The sequence below is a fragment of the Labeo rohita genome, chromosome 13 (genome assembly GCF_022985175.1).
Source record: "Labeo rohita strain BAU-BD-2019 chromosome 13, IGBB_LRoh.1.0, whole genome shotgun sequence".
Taxonomy (NCBI): domain Eukaryota; kingdom Metazoa; phylum Chordata; class Actinopteri; order Cypriniformes; family Cyprinidae; genus Labeo; species Labeo rohita.
In genome coordinates this window covers 27,368,276-27,389,001 of record NC_066881.1, presented here as the reverse complement: position 1 = coordinate 27,389,001, position 20,726 = coordinate 27,368,276, and the positions used below count along the sequence as shown (strand labels likewise).

The 20,726-nt window shown below is 33.7% G+C and overlaps 2 protein-coding genes across 4 annotated transcripts in view; one reads left to right on the top strand and one right to left on the bottom strand.

Annotated features, from left to right (window-relative positions):
- Positions 1-7,108, bottom strand: part of fam135a (family with sequence similarity 135 member A) — a 28,223-nt gene extending 21,115 nt beyond the window's left edge. For both annotated transcript variants that reach the window (XM_051125818.1, XM_051125819.1), the window contains exons 1-3: positions 6,796-7,108; positions 6,341-6,395; positions 1,969-2,095 (exon numbers count right to left, since the gene is read on the bottom strand). In XM_051125818.1, coding sequence (XP_050981775.1) covers positions 1,969-2,045 — 77 coding nt within the window. In that variant the 5' untranslated portion in view covers positions 2,046-2,095; positions 6,341-6,395; positions 6,796-7,108. The remainder of the gene's footprint in view (positions 1-1,968; positions 2,096-6,340; positions 6,396-6,795) is intronic.
- A 1,955-nt stretch (positions 7,109-9,063) lies between these two features.
- Positions 9,064-20,726, top strand: part of col9a1b (collagen, type IX, alpha 1b) — a 31,898-nt gene continuing 20,235 nt past the window's right edge. The window contains exons 1-15 of one of the 2 annotated variants that reach the window (XM_051125824.1): positions 9,064-9,244; positions 9,458-9,525; positions 9,848-9,931; positions 10,010-10,142; positions 13,007-13,403; positions 15,888-15,971; positions 16,470-16,490; positions 16,813-16,869; positions 16,975-17,010; positions 17,097-17,159; positions 17,658-17,711; positions 18,576-18,611; positions 18,868-18,891; positions 18,998-19,051; positions 19,749-19,802. In XM_051125824.1, the coding sequence (XP_050981781.1) occupies positions 9,234-9,244; positions 9,458-9,525; positions 9,848-9,931; positions 10,010-10,142; positions 13,007-13,403; positions 15,888-15,971; positions 16,470-16,490; positions 16,813-16,869; positions 16,975-17,010; positions 17,097-17,159; positions 17,658-17,711; positions 18,576-18,611; positions 18,868-18,891; positions 18,998-19,051; positions 19,749-19,802 (1,176 nt within the window). In that variant the 5' untranslated portion in view covers positions 9,064-9,233. Of the gene's footprint in view, positions 9,245-9,457; positions 9,526-9,847; positions 9,932-10,009; positions 10,143-13,006; positions 13,404-15,887; positions 15,972-16,283; positions 16,435-16,469; positions 16,491-16,812; positions 16,870-16,974; positions 17,011-17,096; positions 17,160-17,657; positions 17,712-18,575; positions 18,612-18,867; positions 18,892-18,997; positions 19,052-19,748; positions 19,803-20,726 lie in introns of those variants that run through there. The other variant, XM_051125826.1, reaches the window with a different exon arrangement.

Below are 20,726 nucleotides of genomic sequence, written 5' to 3'. Positions count from 1 at the left end.
TTGTTTAGTGATAGTCATGAATCCTTTGTTTGTCCTGAACAGTTAAACTGCCTGCTGCTCTTCAGAACAATCCTTCAGGTCCCACAAATTCTTTGGTTTTTCAGTATTTTTGTGTATTTGAGCCCTTTCTGACAATGACTGCATGATTTTAAGATCCATCTTTTCACACTCAGGACAACTGAGGGACTCATATGCAACTATTTACAGAAGGTTCAAACACTCAACAATGCTCCAGAAGGAAAAACAATGCATTAAGAGCCAGGGTTGTAAACTTTTGAACAGAATGAAGATGTGTACATGCATCTAATTTTGCTTAAATATCATATTTTTTCATTTAGTACTGCCCTTCAGAGGCTACAGAAGATATGTGCATGTTTCACAGAAGACAAAATAAGTTAAATTTACTCTGATCTTCAAATTCAAAAGGTTTTCACTCCATGGCACTTAATGCATCATGTTTCCTTCTGAAGCATCAGTGAGCATTTGAAACTTCTGTAATAGCTGCATATGAGTCCCTCAGTTGTCCTTAATGCGAAAAGATGGATCATACAGTCAAAATCATACAGTCATTGTTGGAAAGGGTAGTTTAACTGCTAAGAACATGCATTTTATACGATCCCTCTTATTTTGGGAAAATAACATTTTGCAGATTTTGTAACGTGTACGTAAACTTTTGAATTCAACTGTACATAGCTGTTTAAATTGCTACCTTAACTCTGTGCTAACACCATTTGTGCTACAGACATGACTGAAACTCAAATTGTACAGCTTGTTAAAGAGAAGTATGCTACTACTTAAGACTCAATGGTTATCATATCATTCACAAGGCACAAAAGTGTCACCTGGGTGAAATTTTGCAGGGAAAAAAGTCCACTTTCAATAGTGTAGCAATGCATTGGTGAATTCAAGCTACAAACTTAAACACAAATGAAATCTGCATTGGAGTCTTATTTTCATCATGCAAAACTTTAAACTGCACAGATTCCTATTGAAATGACTGGACTTCGCCCATGAAATTTTACCATGCAAGCAACAGTACCTTTATACTTCACCAAACTCTACATATTGCAATAACTTTGTTATTTTACTCTCACTCTGGCAAACAGGTCAGGGTTAATTCTGGACCCTGACAAAAAAAAAAAAAAAAAAAAAAAAAAAAAACTTAAACAGCAAGGTATTTTGAGGCATCCCTCTCTGCAAGCCAACTCATGGAGAATAAAACCGTGCAACATTAAATACAACTTTACAAGTAGACACACGTGATTTGCCTAACAGAAATAGTTGTGAGAAGGATCCTAAATTATGATTTCTAAGAAAAGCTGGTGCACATATAGATGGAGAAGCTGAGACTCGTGCCGGCAAGCAACAGCAGGAACGACAACGAGACTGTACAGCACAGAAACAGAGCACTGCATGTTATTAATATCAGTGAAGATGATCTCAGATGGAGTGCCTAAATGCAGATGAGAGCTGCAGGCTGCAAGTTTCTGTGGTAAATATTAGCCTTGTGCTCTGTCCTGCATTTTACAGTCAACAAAACAGCTTTATTTTTAAGACTGAAGCACTATCCAAATAAATTTTGACTTACAAAGGGATGTGAAAAACATTCATACCCTTGAATGAATATCATTCACTATTACCTTCCTTTTCAATTTAACAACATCTTACTACAAACAAATGCACCCGTTTACCACCGTTTGTCTACATAAACCAGACAATCTTTGCTCATTCTACAGAAAAAGATCCATCTTGTTGAGAAGCAGGAGCCTGATAAAACACTGCCATTGCCACACTAGTAAAACGTTTTCAAATGCAGTTCATTCCTATTCCTTTGTTGTTTTAGACATGGCTTCCAACCAAGATCAACCTTGGAAAAATTTTATCTGCGCGTGCAACCCGACCTGGAATGACACTTTCTTCGTGATAAGATCTTTAGTGGAACAGAAGGGTATTAAAACATGTTCTTACCCTCTTTGGAAGAGATCCACATTATAGAACTTGTGGAGTTCCACAGAGAACTCCACTGTGGCCTGGACCTCCGTCATGCTGGATTCAGGGCTGGAGGAGGGCCTGTCTCAAACGATCGGCAGCAAAACTGCGGAAGAACAGATAAACGGCTTGAACAGTTGTGTCTGGATTGGAGAAGACTTTGGAAAACATTCCTACACTAAAATACACTTCCAGTCAAAGGTTTTTGAACAGAAAGATTTTTAATGTTTTTTAAAGAAGTCTCGTCTGCTTACCAAGCTTGCATTTATTTGATCCGAAGTACAGAAAAACAATTTTGAAATATTTTTACCATTTAAAATAACTGTTGTCCTGTGATTTCAAAGCTGAAATTATAGCATCATTACACCAGTCACATGATCGTTCAGAAATCATTTTGATATTCTGATTTGCTCCTCAAAAAACATTTTTTATTATTATGTTGAAAACAGCATACAGAGTATTATTTTTGATGAATAGGAAGTTCAGAAGAACAGCATTTATCTGAAATAGAAATCTTTTGTAAAATTATAAATGTCTTTATCATCACTTTTGATCAATTTAAAGCACCCTTGCTAAATAAAAGTATTAATTTCTTTAATATCTTTCTCTGAAAAAAAAAATTATAATAAAATCATACTGACTCCAAGCTTTTTAATGGTATAGTGTATAATAAAGCTTTTTATTTCAGATAAATACTAATATTTGGATCTTTTTATTAATCAAAGAATCCTGAAAAAAATGTACTCAACAGTTTGAATAATAATAATAATAATAATAATAATGTTTATTGAACAGCAAATCAGCATATTACAATGATTTCTGAAGGATCATAATGATGCTGAAAATTTAGCTTTGATTACAGGAATAAATTACATTTTAAAATATATTCAAATAGAAAGCAGTTATTTTAAATAGATATATTTTACAATATTACTGCTTTTGCTGTATTTTGGATTAAATAAATGCAGATTGGTGACAAGAAGAGAATTCATTAAAAACATAAAAAATCTTTAAACATTAAAAATCTTACTGTTCAAAAACTTTTGACTGGTAGTGAATAACCAAAAACAATGCATTAATATAACAAAATGTGTGAAAACGTTCAAAAAAATACGCACATATGTACGCATCCAACATTATGTGATGCTAAGCTTGCCAACAGAATAACATACTAACTTTTCTGGCTTTGTATGAGAAACAAAATATACATTACTGATCAAAAGTTTGGGGTCAGTAAGATTTAAAAGTCTCTTATGGCTGCATTTATTTGATTAGAAATACAGTAAAAACAAATGTTGTGAAATATTATTAGAATTTAAAAGAACACCTTTCTTTTTTAATATATTTTAAAATGTAATATATTCCTGTGATAATGAAGTTGAATTTTTTAGCAGCAAGAAATTATTTTAGTATGTTTAATATGTTCAATGTTGAAAAAAGTTTTGCCATTTATGTACTGTCCTTTTAAAATCAATTTAAATTTTAAATGTCTTTAAAAAAAAAAAAAAAAAAAAAAAAAAAAGAATAGTTAAAAAAAATTTATGACAATTTTATTTTTGCATGAATTATTCTCTTGAATGTTTCTGAACAATTTCTAAAAAATGAAAATCTCACACTAGAAAAAGTACAGAATCTGAAAGTGGCTTGTAAAATTAATGTCAAGTAGACAATGTGGTTTTAACAAAAAAAAAAAAAAAAAAAAAGTCAAAAAGTTACAAAAGAAACCTCATGGACTTCCAAATGCACTCACACTTCACTAAGCAACTCTGACCCAAGTTCATCAGACAAGTCTGACTACCTCTTGACATTTAAACCCCACAAATATAGCAACTGTATTCACGTCGGCAAACATGCATGAATTAGCATACAAGACAGTGCATTCTCAATGCTCTTCAATGCAATATCTTTAAGCACCGCCTGTGCTTGTTGTGAATTACCACAGAATGCTTTCACACACCCCACAGGCTTTCAGAATGATTCACCCTTATTTGCAAGTCACAGTTACAGTACTGAGGTGTGATGCAAGATCCTGACAAGTCCAGCACACTTCAGGTTCAATGCAAATACCTCTGCTAACGCTGGCTAGACTGGCCCACAGGGGTCTCTGGAGGATTTCAGGTGCTTTGTGGCAATATCAGGGGCTTTCATTAATACAGATTAGCTACCGTAAATGAGAGGCGAACTGCAGTCACCTATCACATGCAAACCACAAAGTCAAATCAGATCAACCACAGTGAGACTTTCCTCTCAAACATGTGTTAAGTTTGTGATAAGAGCACAAGAGCCCCGTCCCACTGTCTCAGCACTGCTTGCACAGATACAAACAACAGAAAACAGGCCATATTTGTGTAAGGGCAGCCACTTTCCTTCCTCTGAGCTGTGTCTGTGAAAATTAAGTCTTGATATCAATGGTGCCCTACTGCGTAGCATATGTTCATATCCTTGGATGCCCTACTGTTTTATGCTTTCTTCTGCTCACTCTCTCTGACTGAAAGACTTTTATATACAAGACTCAAGATCTGAAGTAATCATTCATATGATTTATTCAAAAGCCAAATGGCTTGTATAAAGATTTAGGAAATTGATAAAAAAATGACATTATGATTGCTGCAATATAAATGGCTCATGCGGACATATATTACCCCAGTCAAATTACATAAATTTAATCCAAATATTCCTGACAGTTGTTTAAAATGTAAACAAGATATTGGAACCCTTTACCATTGTATGTGGGAGTGTATTGAGATTCAAACATTTTGGAAGAGTATTCTGGTTATGATTGGTAAACTGACTGAAGAAAATATTCCTTGTGATCCCAAACTCTGTTTATTTCATATATATCCAGTAAATTTTGTGGTGAACACTAATAAACGCAAACTAATTGACTTTAGTTTGCTTCAGGCCAAACTAAAATGGAGTTAAAATGGAAGGAGATACAAGGTCCTTCCTCTATCCTTTGGATTAAAGAAATGACTAACAACCTCGCCATGGAAAAGCTGACTTATGCAGTTAAAGGGAAACTTAAAGACTTCTACAATATTTGGACTCCATTTCTATGCTACTGTAACCAAGAGGACTTGACAGAAGGAGACGACTGATATTCAACATTCATCTCTATGTACTGGGTATCTCCATTACATAATGTGATTTCTGTTAAAAAAATAACTAGATACTCCGAAAAGGTAAAAGTTAATTTGTTAAATGGACGGCTGTGAACGCTGGTGTACAGAAAGTAGCTGAGATGTGTGTGTTTTCTTTTTTTTTTTTTTAAAATTTTTTTTTTTATATATTTATTTATTTATTTATTTATTTTTTTTCGTGTTTTGATGTTCTGTAAGGTTCTTTTATGTATGTTTGTTTTTTTGGTTTTTTTTTTCTTCTCCTCTTTCTCCTTTGTTTTAATGTATTGTTCTGTATTTAAAACAAATGCAAATAAATATATTTTGGAAAAAAAAACAATGAAAATTTAATGTTTTTTTTTGTTCTCGTACATAAGAACGTGTCCTGTTTCTGTAAAATTTTTCTCAGCAAAAAAATAATGGTTATCATACATTTTTACCATGATTTACAGATTTTTTTTTATGTTATTCAGTGTAATAATAGTTGATATGTGACCCTGGGCAACAAAACCAGTCATAAGGGTCAATTTTATAAAATTGAGATGAATAACCTAAGCTTTCCATTGATGTATGGTTTGTTAGGATAGGACAATATTTGGCCAAGAAATTCTGGAATCTAAAGGTGCAAAAATCAAATATCAAAACAATTCAAATATTGAGAAAATCACCTTTAAAGTTGTCCAAATAAAGTTCTTAGCAATGCATATTACTAATCAAAAATTATGTTTTGATTTCTGATAGGAAATTCACAAAGATATTTCCATGGAAGGTGATCTTTACTTAATATCCTAATGATTTAAAAAAAAAAATAATAATAATTGTGACCCATACAATGTATTGTTGGCTACTGCTACAAATATACCCATGCTACTTATGACTGGTTTTGTGGTCCAGAGTCACAATAACAAAATCTTGTCAGACATATTAAGGAAAAAAATCATTAGATAACATTAAAAGACTATTTAAGGATGCAGTGCAGACCCCAAAACTAACTTACTGTAATTTTAAATCTTTACCTATCTTTTCCTTAATCCTTCAACAACTAGGTTTTACCGAATTGTCAGCAAGAAGTTTTGAATCATTTGACATATAATAAAATTCAGTAAGATCAAGTACGGATCAGAGTAATTTTAACTTTATTTCACACATACTTTGGCGTTGTATTTTCACAAAATGTATATACATATATTATTATCAGTGATTTAAGAACATTATTACTGTAAATGACTCACCCGTCCTGACTCGGTTCAGTATCTTCTCTCCTCATGTCAACTGATCAACACAATCCTATATAAAAAGACATATAAAACGCATATTAAGCCTAACTAATAACAATTTAATAAAGTTTCTCGAATAAAACATCAAAACACGCATTTGATCACGTTAACGTGGAACATTATTAACGTTACCCATTTTATTTATTTATGAATCATATTAACAAATTATTTTAATATCGTAGATTTAAACATGATTTGACACAGCTTTTGTTTTTAATTCACGTCGTCCTGAAAGACAGTTAACGTTAGCTCTAGCGTTAGCCTGTTTTGCTTGTCAAATGACCAGCCTTTACAAACATCACACTATTTGCTTAGGTTAACGGCTGCATTGCCAAACCTACAACCTGAAACACAACAAACAGTTATAGTTTACCAAATATCTAGCTGCTATGTAATTTAAAACCACGTACATGTATCCGCTTCGGGAATGTAGGCCTCAATCCGCGGGTTGGATTTCAGAGCGATCCAGCCTCGGCGCTCCGTTCACCCGCCTGCTTAAATCCTCTGCATGCCGTTGAAAATTCGCCTATGCTCCGTCTTCACTGCAAACTTGAAAGTACAGATCGGTCACACCGGATGGAAACAATGAATCACATCTCCAAACGGTGTGCGGTGAGAGTCGTAGATCGTAAATATTGTCCAAACTTGTGTTTTGTGTGTTGTGAGAGTGAGTTTAAAAGGGAGGCGCTCACAAGCCGGTACAACACCGGTTCCTATCAAAGGCGTTAGTATATGAATCCTACCCTTATTATTTATTGAAAACCTTATTCACTTCCTTCCTCATTAAAATGATCCAGACATTTTAGTTTTTTGAACGTGTTGGAGAAGGCAGATATGTCCAATAAAGAGAAATATGATATTATAATCTATGCTACATTGTTTACAAAATAAAACCGCAAAATTTACAATCCTAATAAGAACCAATTAATTTCATATATATATATATATAAAAGTTTTATTATTATTATCATTTTGTTCTTTAGCTGGTCTCCCAATCTGGTCAGGTGGTTCCTGGTTTCAAAGTAGTTTTGGCACATTTCAGCCGACCAGACTAATGACCAAACAGGAAGACCTTAAACCAGCTAAGACTAGTAAACTATCACTGGCTGTTTGTTTGTTTGTTTACTGGACCAGACTGAAGACCTAAATCTCCTTTTCCTCTACAACAGGATAAGAAATAGACCCAATGCATTTACCCAGAATGTTTAAAGGGTGTATCAATATTGTGTGCATTCCTTATTGCACAATAAGAGTGATTATGAAAGCATATGCATCTGAACTGAGTCATTTTAAAACAGACAGGACACACAACACTATCAACTCTTGCGTCTCATCACAATTACAGTACATGACAAGTGTGCTATCTTCATTTCAAGTGCATACATTTACTGTTAAGCCATATTATAAAGTAGATACACATCAAAGAACTTCAAAACAACAGTAATCTTTATTGCATTACTTTAAAACTTGGGGATAAAAGTTCACAGCATTGACAGTAGTTCCTCTGCAGTGGTATTCAAATGACTTATTACCAACTGGTTTATCTGGTTTTAACTTACCATTGTGCTAACTCCTGTTGCACAACTAATCCTTCTAGCAATGTAAAGATCAAATTGACAGATGATTAAACATACTAAATTAGCAGTTGGTTAAAAAGCCCATTATTAGGAGTAAGACAATCTTGTACTGTCTGTTATGTTCTTATAAACTTTCATTTATTTTTTGTAAATCTAGTCATTTAGCAGATGATTTTAATGATCTACTATTCTACACAAGATGGAAGTAAATATTTCTATGAAGCATAAAAACTGTGCAAAAAAGAAAAGTCACAAGTTCTTGAAGGAGCCTGTGGGTACACCATATGTGCTGCCATATGACTCTCTCTTTCTCTGCACTTAATGCAGTAAGGACATTTTTATAAGCGTATTCAACACTGTCAGATTTAATCTGAAATCCTGAAACAGCACAAATCCTGTCGAATTGTGATGAATCATGTATTTAGTCTACAGTGGCAATTACCAGCAAAACTTGTGGACAAACTTGCATTCAGTTATGCAATCTGTAAAAGTTGTCCTTTTTATGCCAGAGCAAAATAGGGATCCCAGTGCAAAATTAATATTTCATTTTTGTGGTCATAAATTATTGCACAGTTCTCCTATTTTCCAAGTCATCAATTATGTATATTATTTCATGGGTATTTACAGTAGTTATTGTCATTGCAATGTAGTCTTTCCTACCAGATTAAGACAAAACACCAACTGGATTAGATAAAATACAAGCGGCCAATCAGGTGTGGTGTCTTATACATTTGTGTACCTCTGCTGGAGATTTGTGGATCTCGACCAACATGAAGATTTTCCATCCTTGTCTGAGACATCTGTGATATTGTATTCACATTGGATGTTACCAAGGGAACTGCTGGGTATTAAAGCAATTGGTTGTAAATTATTGAAAAGTGTTTTTCCAGACACTTTCTGACCCACAATCGGCAAAACGATAAAAATATTTACTTGTAAAGCCATTATGCATGAAGTTATATTTAAAAAGGTCATTAAAAACGTAAAATTCAAAGAGCTAATCTGATTTCAACCATTAGACGTTCATCAGTAATGATACTAAAAGTCCAATATGTCACACTTTACCTTTATTTATCATTAAAGGAACTAAAGGACCAGTTCCCTCCTCCAGGACTAATGAGCAGCAGCATCATGTTTGGGGTTGTCAGCTGTTCCTCACCTCACTGGACAGCAGCAAATCATGCTCAGTTAGTTTGTTTGGTGCGATCTGGGTGGGCTCCTTAGATCAGATGCCTCCTGTGTGAGACCAACATCTGTAGGAATCAGGAAGAATGATCTGGAGGTAATGCGTAACAGCCTTCTTCATTTTTTTTTCCACTTTTTCATCTAATTTTTAGTATGTATTGAATATGTCAAGAGGTTCATTCAAGTAACTTTAATTATAATTGGATGCCTACATGCATAAATATATTTATTTTAATGATATTTATACATTTGATTTATACTAATTTATATATTGCTTAACCACAAACAATTCATATACTTTTATTTCTAGGGAAGTTTGTCTCTACCTGTTGTGTAATGTATTCAAACTATGCTTTTCCACTGGTCTTCATGCACACAGTAAGTACGTTTAATATCAATTTAGAACTATAAGTGATTTTGGTGGGTTTCTGGTTTGGTATAAAATAAGAATTCAGAGCTTTTAGATTTTAACTCGACTTGAAAACAATAAAATGCGTAAATTTAAAGGAGACAAGGTGGCGCAGCTTTTCAAACACAGTGTGATTGTGTTGCTCACACAGTCAACACAGATCTCCCACAAGCAATGTGTGTTCATCAAACACACAAACACTGGGAGGAGGAGTGAAGAAACAAAAGTTAAGAATGCCAAAGCAATAAAACTTTTCATTTGCTCTTTAACAATAATGCAATTTCTTCAAAGTCATGCCATTTTCCAGTATGAGTCACCTGCAGACGGACCAAACTCTCTGTCCTCAGACTAAAGATGGGAATGGCTTATTTCCAGGTAAACATCTAAAAAACAGTACATACATTTGAACTAAATGTACTGTTCTTTAACTTGAGTCTCTCTAATATCCCATAGGATTTTACATAATGACTCAGTTCAACATTGCTGAGTTGGCCAGGAGAGGGACGGTGAAGAAGGTGCCTGGAACAACATCTCAGCATACTGCATATAAGATTGGCCCTGAGTTCAACTTTAGGATAAACACCAGGTAAACACTACTGACAAAGACCCTGCACATGGGGGAGACTACAACTCATGCTCAAGAACAGTAAGATATCCCAAAAGGGGAAGCTACGCAAATGGAGATGCTTTAGTGCTCTAAATCAACCGATTTTGTGTGGAAACAGTATTGTTTGGATGACATATTCATTTTAGTAAATATTGCAAAAGGTTTGGTTAATTTAAGGACTTGGAGCAGCTTCCAAGTATGACTGCAAATGTGATGTAGCTTTTTACAATAGTTAAATAGACAAGAAGTTCATTTATATACAATATTGGCAGTTACATTTTGATTTTTGCTGTACAGTCGGAAATCGACCAAATAAAGTAAAATATTTTAGTGTCTCTGAACAACATAGTTGCTTTCCTGAATTAATAAATGTTGTTGAATGAATCAGTTGAGCAAATGATTCAATTACTCACTCATAAAGACAGGTTTAATACATGAGCTGCTAAATTTGAAATGGAGTACTAGCATACTATTACCAACTAGTATGCTAATATGTAGTTTAGAATTAAAGGAGAAGTCCACTTCCAAAACATTCACAAATAATGTACTCACCCCATTGTCATCCAAGATGTTCATGTCGTTCTTTCTTCAGTCGTGAAGAAATTATGTTTTTTGAAGAAAACATTTCAGCTTTTTTCTTCATATAATGGACTGATATGGTGCCCCAATTTTGAACTTCCAAAAGGCAGTTTAAATGCGGCTTCAAACGATCCCAAATACGGTTGTAAACGATCCCAGCCAAGGAAGAAGGGCCTTATCTAGCAAAACGATCGGTTATTTTCATTAAAAAAATTTAAATAGTTTAAATAGCAATTTAAATACTTTTTATTTTCAAACGCTCGTCTTGCCTTGCTCTCATTGAACTCTGTGTATTCTGACTCAGGACAGTTAGGGTATGTCAAAAAACTCCAATCGTATTTTCTCCCTCAACTTCAAAAATCATTTCAAAATCATCCTACATCACTGCAGAAGTACCGACACAGTCTATGCAAAGTGAATCAGAAAAAAAAAACAGTCCAGGGAGAGTAAGACAAGACGAGCATTTGACATTAAAAAAGTATATAAATTTTATTATTTTAATGAAAATAACGGATTGTTACACTACATAAGACCCTTCTGTCTCAGCTGGGATCGTTTACAACCACATTTGGGATCGTTTGAAGCCACATTTAAACTGCATTTCGGAAGTTCAAAATCGGGGTACCATATCAGTCCATTATATGAAGAAAAATGCTGAAATGTTTTCCTCAAAAAACATAATTTCTTTACGATGAAGAAAGAAAGATATGAACATCTTGGATGACAATGGGGTGAGTACATTATATGTGAATTTTTTTTTTTGGAACTCCTGGACTTCTCCTTTAATGGTTCAATGGCTCACTCTTAAACAGCCTTACTGCCACCTACTGAAACACAAAAACACAGAGATGTAAGAAACAGAAAAACAAGAAATTAAATATCTGTTGGACAGTATATCAGCACTTGTTAAACACCCACCTTGCTAATCAAATTTAAGAAACAGAACTGTGGTAGAAATGGAATAGTAAATAGAAATAGAAAAAAAAAAGTATTACTTTGCTGTGTTCAGGTTTACAGCACAGCCAGGGCCTTAATATGATGAGTCAGTGGTTTACAACCTTTTTGGCCCCAAGGCTCCCCAACACAAAACTAATTATATAAAAAATATTTTAAATAATTAAATTCCGTCATTTAAATTTACTTTACATTACTTTACTCTGACTTTTCTAGTCTGTGATTACATTATTATTATTATTACTATTATTATTAACTCACAAATAGCTATTTTTACCCAATAAAATATTTTAGAGCTTGACTAAATGTATATAAATGTATAAAATGTTTTTTTTTTTAATTCATCTTAAAAAGTCATTTACATATTTTTTTAAGTAACTTTAGATTTAATTTATTTCCATTACTTTTCTAAGTCTACAAACCAGACTTCTAAAATTCCCTCATACAGTACATCCAGCTTGTCCAAGATCATAAGAACCCCGGTGCTTAAAAATGGCTGTTGTTACACTCATAAATATAAAGGTTCTTTATTGGCATCAATGGTTCTATGAAGAACCTTGAGCATCCATGGAACGTTTCAAATGCAGAAATGGTTCTTTAGATTTTTAAAATGTTCTTCAAAATGGACCTTTTAGAAGCTCATAATTTGATTTTAGTTGTGTTTGCTTATTTTAAACCTTTAAATAATTTTAAGCCATCTTGCATCTCATTCGGAAGAGTGCTGAGGCCCCCTAGTGGGCCTTGGGCCCCTGATTGAGAGCCACTGGTTTAATGCTTTTTTCAATAATACAAGCTCAATATTTGCAATTTCCCCCTTTATCAGAAAATCTCAAACTCAGTAACCAGGGCAACTGAGAATTACTTGTACTGTTGACATATGGTGACATCTACTGGTCATTGATGGAACTCCCTCTGTCCATGGTGCTGAATTAGAAAACTAAATTACTGACAATTTTTATTATTATTATTTTAAATGCACTGATAACAAAACAAAAAATAGTACATCATTCCATGAAATGTGCAGCAGTATTTTTTAAATAGTATTTTTTGAAGAGCAAGACTGTTGGTATGAATACAATAATCATCTGTTCGCATGGTATGTTTCAGAATACCATGGTATTGCCATCTGATAAAATTACTGTTTTTTGTAGACGTAACCATGCTAATAATCTTCAGCATGGTATGTTTCCACGTCATCTAAATATTGTAAAATATGTTATTCACTTCAATCAGTACAGTATGATAAGTTCAGATACCATTTCTGTTCATAATCAGGTCTAATTGAGTTTTGATATTGATCCTTCAATCAGATCTGCGTTTCCCATGGGGCTTCCTGAGGAACTTGCATTTTCTGCAACCTATCGAATGAGTGGAAATACACCAAATAAGAGTTGGAATTTGTGGCAAATGCAAGACCTGAATGGAAATGAACAGCTTGCAGTCAGACTCAACGGAGAGGCCCTGTCTGTGGAGTTTTCCTACAGAACCCAAGAGAATAGACTGATGACAGCTTTATTCCCTTACCAAACACTCCTCTTCAATTCTCAGTGGCACAAGATTTTATTGCTTGTCAAAAAAGGTTCTGTGAGCCTGATAACAGACTGTACAGCAACAGATTCACAGCAGCTGGCACCCAGAGGACAAGTAAACCTAGATGGATTCACGCATATTGGAAAACTGAAGGACAATTCAGCAATAGCTGTGCCGGTAGGAATCAAGTTAAACTTTTTTTTTCTTATGCATGTTTACACATACAGTATACAAGTCTATTTGTCTGTTTCCATAAGGCTTCCGTTACAGTTTCAGCACCATGATATTTAAGTGTTCCTCTAAGGCCCTTAAAAAATACACTAGTACTTCTATATGTTTAAAACATCATGTTATATGTATATATGCACATTTTCTTCTTGAGAAGAATGTTTGGAGGCTGTTAAAAGGCTCAGCAGCAGACTGTCTCTTTAAATGGATTTGGATTTTGCCGTAATACATTTTAGCAGATAAGTGTGAATTCTAGCAGCGAGGTTCAAGTTGGACAGCTGACCTGCTTAAAAAGTCAGAATTTTTCCTCACAACAATAAAATTTGCAACATTGATGTACACACAGACCAAATATTTGCACTTCTTTTTCTTTTAGCATAATCAGAACCTGTATGTCATAAAATCAAGGATTTTTAAAGATTGTTTAAATTTATTTTTTATTTTTGTATATACATTTTGCTTTAAATGTTTGCTGAATTACTTATGTAGCTGTTCAATTGAATTTGTGTAAAAAATTTATTATATTATTAAAAGATGACTATAAGGTTATAAGTTTTATATATGAAGAGTTCAGATGTAAAAGCCTCTAAATCCATCTGATGTATTTCTTTAAAATTAGCATTTCTTTATGGCTACTTTGTATAGGTTTCTATACTGGTACTTCTGATTGGGCTGAGGCAGGAATTTAGCGAGTTTGAAGTAAAAGCATTTGATGGACGTATACTATGTGTACAGTGTTGGGGAAAGTTACTTTTAAAAGTAATGAACTATAATTTTGCATTACTCCCTGAAAAAGTTACTAATTGCGTTACTTAGTTACTTTTTATGGAATGTAATGTGTTACGTTACTTTTGCATTACTTTTTAAATGTGGGCAGGGCTTGCTTCTTTGTTTTTAATATAAACAATGCTAATGTAAAAGCCCTTTTACACCAAAAGTGAAATGAATTCACCTCAGGCTGAAAAAAAAGTACATTTATGCAGGAGATCACTCTTCAGCTATAAAAAAATAAAGCACAAATGATCTAAAGTAATTTTTGCTTATTAGTATGGTTGAACTGCATCATCGAAGGTCAGCAGCAAAGACACTGGTTAATAAAGTGGGATTAAATACATAAAGGATATTTGTTTTATTTAACATTTAATTATTGCAGGGTTGCGTTATATTCTGAGATTGCATTTCACTGTTTTTATTCATTCTGAGGAAAACTGAATCTGTTTTTTGTGAGTGAGATGAATTAATGCATGTTCACATTTAGTCTAGAATACAGTAACATCATGTTTAGTTCCAATTTCCCGACAAGAGACTTGTCAATCAATAAATGGGGAAAAAGGTAAAAAAAAAAAAAAAAAAAAAAAGGTGTTACTTAGAAATTCAAAAGTAATGCGTTACTGTACTAGTTACTACTTTAATTTGCTGTAAAGTTACATTGCAACGATATGTATTGTGTAAGGCGCTATACAAATAAATTTGAATTGAATTTTAACTTTAATATAACATTAACTTGGTGTACTACAAGTTTGAGGCCGGTACGATTTTTTAATGTTTTTGAAAAAAAAAAAAAGATTTCCACCAAGGCTGCATTTCTTTAATCTAAAAACAGTTAAAACACTATTATTGTAAAATTGTATTTCAATTTAAAATAACTATTTAATATTTTCATATATTTTAACAGGTAAGTTATTCCTGTGATGGTAAAGCTGAATTTTCTTCAGAGACATATGTGACCCTGTACCACAAAACCAGTCATAAGGGTCAATTTTGTGGTCCAGGGTCACATATGATCCTTCAGAAATCATTCTAATTTACATTTCTTCGTATTATTAATGTTGAAAACAGCTGTGCTGCTTAATATATTTGTGGAACCTGTGATACCTTTTAGGATAAACAAAGAACAGCAAGAGAACAGCATTTATTTGTGAAATAGAAACCTTTTGTAACATTATTAATGTTTTGATGTCACTTCTGATCAATTTAATGCCTCCTTGCTAAATAAAAGTATTAATTTCTTTCCAAAAAAAGAAAAAAAAAAACATTCTCACCCCCAAACTCTTGAAAGGTAGTATAAAGTCTTACCGTGTATTTTTATTTTGACAGACATGAGGTTTGTGTCTTCTTCAAAGTAATATTCTCAGTAAGTTTTGTGTAACTTTTTAAATTTTTGTGTCACCGAATGATATATGCACACATTATGAGCTCAATCTACCACTACCATCAACAAGAAAACTAATTTAAATTCACTGTTCTGCAAAAATAATTTACAACAAAGAGTGCGACATAAAAAAGCTCTTTTTTTAAACAAAAAACTAATCAATCTCTTTTTGAACATTACACATTTTTGGAACATAACAAACCAATGATAAACAATTCAATACACCCCACAGGCTCACATTACCATGATGCTTTTTGATGGTTGTTTGTCTGTTGTTTCAGTTTGAGCTTCAGTCAATGCTGATCCACTGTAACTTAAACATCCCGCAGAGAGACACATGTGGTGACCTTCCTGCAAGGAGAGAGGTGAGACATGTCTAACATCACAATTTTAATCTAAAGTAACTAAGTTAAAAAACTGGAATGTAATAGTACAGTTCTACTATTTTCCAGCATTCCCCCTCTGTCTCCCAAAGACCAATTAGTGCTTGTTAACAGAGGTCAAATGTCACCGTCTAGTAAAATTTCCCGCCGTCTATTCGAATGTCTGTCAGACTCCTCCTCTCACTGTGCCATTGCCCTCCAATCACAGACCCAGAACAAACCACCTCATGCATATTTATGAGCACTCTGTGGTTATGGTCTCCCTTGAGTTCAGATAGTTGAAAGGGGCTTTAGTTGGGTTTCTTGGTCCGGGGGTCCGTCAACCCAACTGATCCCAGAAAACAGGGGCTTTTGTGTCTTCGGGGAAATCATGGCTCACACTGCAGGTGTGCGTGGGCCCTTTTTACTGATTTTGTTGGAGATAACCATCATCTGCACAGCGCAGGTAAATGCAATCCTTCTTTGTTCTTTTCCTTTTAGATATCCGAGGCAGAGTTTCAGGTGAGAGCTTGTATTTTCAGCATATGTTAAAGAAAGAAACTGTCTGCATTCTTAAACAGAATACAAAATGCTGTAGGATATTATAGGCTGCACTGCATTATTGCATCTGTACAATCCATATGTTGTAAGACACAAATGCACACCTGCTGCACGGCAGGTGTTTGCTTACACTTTTTTGCTTGCTTAAACTTAAAAATGATTTATAGTATATTTTCACCCACTGGATCATTTTAGATTTCATATTGCATAATATTTGCATCTACAAATATGTGAACTCACTGTAGGAATATGACAGCATTGTTTACTTATTGTTTTTGAACAGAGGGCTGGAGCCGGCCCTCCAGGTCCTCCAGGTGTGCCTGGGATAGATGGCATTGCTGTGAGTTGAGTTTTTAAAAATGTGAACTTAAGTTAAAATATAAAACAATTCAGTGACTAAAACATTATGCATTATGAAAGAGTTAAAAGTATGTTTTTTTTGCAGGGCGAGAGAGGTGACCCCGGTGAAGAGGGTTCGGCTGTAAATATCAGAGTTCTTGTGTCATTTAATAATTTGTTATATTTAAGATTTTGTTGTATCTTACACACTGCCATTTTTACCTGAAGGGTCCTGATGGAGATCCTGGAAAACCTGGTTCTGCTGGACTTCCTGGATTGCCTGGAGCTGATGTAAGGAAACACATTAAAACATCTTTTGGATTCTCTCCATAACACGTTAAAATTGCCATAGTCTTATATTGGAAAACAAACCTCAGTCTCGCAGAGTTCAGTCAGTGGTGGGCGGCACTATTAGACGGGTCAAAAATGCAGGGAATTTCTCATGCCGGACTAAAGCAAAGACCACAGGAAAAAGGTCTGTCCAAAAGACAACAGGGTTTTTGTTTAAGCACGGACACCCGAAGCCTGGACTTAATTAAAGTGGATTCCGGGTGAAAATGGAAGTAGGGGTCAAGAAAATATCCACTCTGGTTTGAGACGGAAGGTGGTCTATTAAGGTGTTTTTATTTTGGCATCAAATTCTGTGGCTAATTGAGTAGTTTGAAACTTCAGCTTACAAAGCGACTAACAAAGTTTAATTCCTCTAAAACATCCTTTTCAATTAAAGTCTGTCATTGTTTGTATTGTAAGTGAGGTAATAATGTAACACTTCCCTTCTGTGTTCTTCAGGGATTGACTGGCCCCATAGGAGAACCAGGCCTCGATGGCCCCCAAGGACAAAAGGTGAGCGACTAATGAGCTTCTCAGTTTTCTGCTTCAGTAAGGACCAGAGCTCAAATCAGTGTACTGACTGGCCTTGCAGAGGGAATTATAAGTATTTTCACATGACCAATAGTTCCTAATCCTGTCTGTGTGCTCACTGATCTGTGCAGCCAAGTCAGATTCATCAGTTCCTGTTAAACTCACTGATGTTCAAACACAGTACTTTACTCAGCCTGTGAAGATTCTCTGGCTTTATGTGATTTTCATAACAGTAATTGTGCAGCAATGTGACTTTCAGAACACTATTTGTTTAAGTTGTGTTCCAAAATACGCAATATACACTTATTCTATGCACTTTATACTCAAAAAGTCTAGTGTATAAATTGTATATGGCTATTTTTTTTTTGAGTCTGATAGCTCCTCCCACTCCAGTACGCAATTAAAGCTGCAACAGTTGAGTGAATGAATTGTCTAACATATCACACTTAGTTTTTTCACTTACGTACACTGTAAAAAGTTTTCACCAGTTTCAACTTAAAAACATAAGTTAAGCAGCTGCCTTAAAATTTTAAGTTAAATCAACTTAAAAGGACAAGTAACATCAACTCATAATTTAAATCAACTTAAAAGGTCATTTTAACTCATTGTATTGTAGTGAGTTGAACTGACTTGTAGTTTAAAGTTGATTTAACTTAAAATTTTAAGGCAGCTGCTTAACTTATGTTTTTAAGTTGAAACTGGTGAAAACTTTTTTACAGTGTAAATAATTCTGGCATTTTAAGTGCACTTTTTCTTATTAAACACACTAAGTACACTATTTATACTAAAAAACAGCATTAAATTATGTTAAGTCTAAAAAGTGACTTCTTGTTTTAATTGAAATAGGGAGAACCTGGCAAACCTGGACCAAGAGGAGAGGCGGTAAGCCTAATCTTGCTATCTTTCAATGTCTCTGAAGCCCATGCATTCAATAAAAAACACAACTGAGCATATAAATTGTTGTAAATAGGCTTAAAGCTGATCTGTACCCAACGCACTGCATCTTTGCCTTAATGCTGACACAGTTAAAAGAAAGTGTTTTTTGTATGAGATTATATTATCGTATTCAGCAAATCAAAAAACTTATCATAAAAAAGGGGAAAACTATATATATAAATAAACCTTTCTGTCTTTTTAGGGTATTGGACCTGATGGAGCAATTGTAAGTTGCTTTTGTTTGCATATGATAACTAAAAAAGGCAGTGGGCGGAGTGGGATTTGCTTTGGTGGTGGAAACAAAGGTTTAAATTTGATACTTGTTTGCACAGGGACCACCAGGACCAGGAGGACTTCCGGGTGAGCTGGGAAAAGTGGGACCCCCTGTGAGTGACTCTATTTTTTATTTGTATTTTTTTAATAGAATATTGCTTCAAAAAAAATACATATTTTGAATACACTGATATTGGTACATTGGTAATACCTTGGTCGGGTTATAAAGTTTTAAAGTAAACAAGCAGCCAAATTAGCCTCATCTTTCTTTTGCTAATTTCTAGGTGAAATATAAAATCACATGTGTTTTTGACCAATTTCTTGACCAGATTCATCTAAAGAGATCCACTGCAAGCAATAAATAAAAAAAAATAAAAAAATAAATAAAAAACTTAAAATAAATAATTAAATATATGAATAAACAAATAAAACAACATATTTGTAAATAAATTAATAAGCAAAAAAAAAAAAAAAAAAAAAAAACCCTTTCTGAAAGGTTTGATGTATAGTTTTACAGTTCAAATCTCACTCTGTCCATGCAAAATCAACCACAGAGTTCATTGTTTGGGCATGGAGCTGCTGCTTCAGTAGTTCAGTATACTTCCTCTCATGCCAGGCAAGGCTATAAGATATTTTAGTTTTATAAAGAAACAACGTCAAACTTAGTTTATTTTTATTTAAGTATTAAGTATAGTTTTTGTCTTAATTTTGGTATTTTGTATGTTTATTCAAAAGTAGGTAAATATAAATGCTTACAGTTACAGAGTATTCATACAACTGAAAAATGGCATGTTTCTCTCTGTATAACAGGGAGCCATGGGTGTGAGAGGGCCGCAGGGACCCCGTGGACCAACAGGCCCCCGTGTGAGTATCGCTGTTATATTTTATGAATTACACAAGAGTAATGACCTTTCAAATTAAAACTGTGAATGCCTCACAGCAATATTAATTTTGGGGAAAAATATGAATCCTAATTTACAAATTATCCGTATCCTATTTAAGTTAGCTAATATGGCATAAGTAGTGCCGGGCAATGATTAATTGTGATTAATCGCATCCAAAATAAAAATCAGTCTTAAGTCGCTGGGGTATATTTGTAGCAATAGCCAAAAAAAACATTATATGGGTCAAAATTATTGATTTTTCTTTTATGCCAAAAATCATTAGGAAATTAAGTGAAGATCATGTTCCATGAAGATATTTTGTAAAATTTCTACTGTAAATATATCAAAACTTAATTATTGATTAGTAACATGCATTTTTATGAACTTAATTTGGACAACTTTAAAGACGATTTTCTCAATATTTTGATTTTTTTGCACCCTCAGATTCCATATATTGAAATAGTTGTATCTCAGCCAAATATTGTTCTATCATAACAAACCATACATCAATGAGCTTATTTATTCAGCTTTCAGATCATGTATAAATCTCAATTTTGAAAAACTGACCCTTATGTTTTGTGGTCCAGGGTCACATATATTAAATATATTTATATATAATTTAGATGATATGAATATAATGATGTAAATATTTTCAAAATATATACTGTATGTGTGTGTCTTTATATATACATTATATATTATATAAACAAAAACTATTATTTTGGATGCGATTAATCGCAATTAATCGTTGCCCAGCACTACGTATAAGATTATAAGGTAGATACTATAAGGCAAAAACTGTCAATTTTCAGTTTAGAATGTACAACTAAGACATCATTATACACAGACTAATTAGGAACATCATGTAGAGCAGCAGTTATAATTATGAAACAACAGGGCTGAA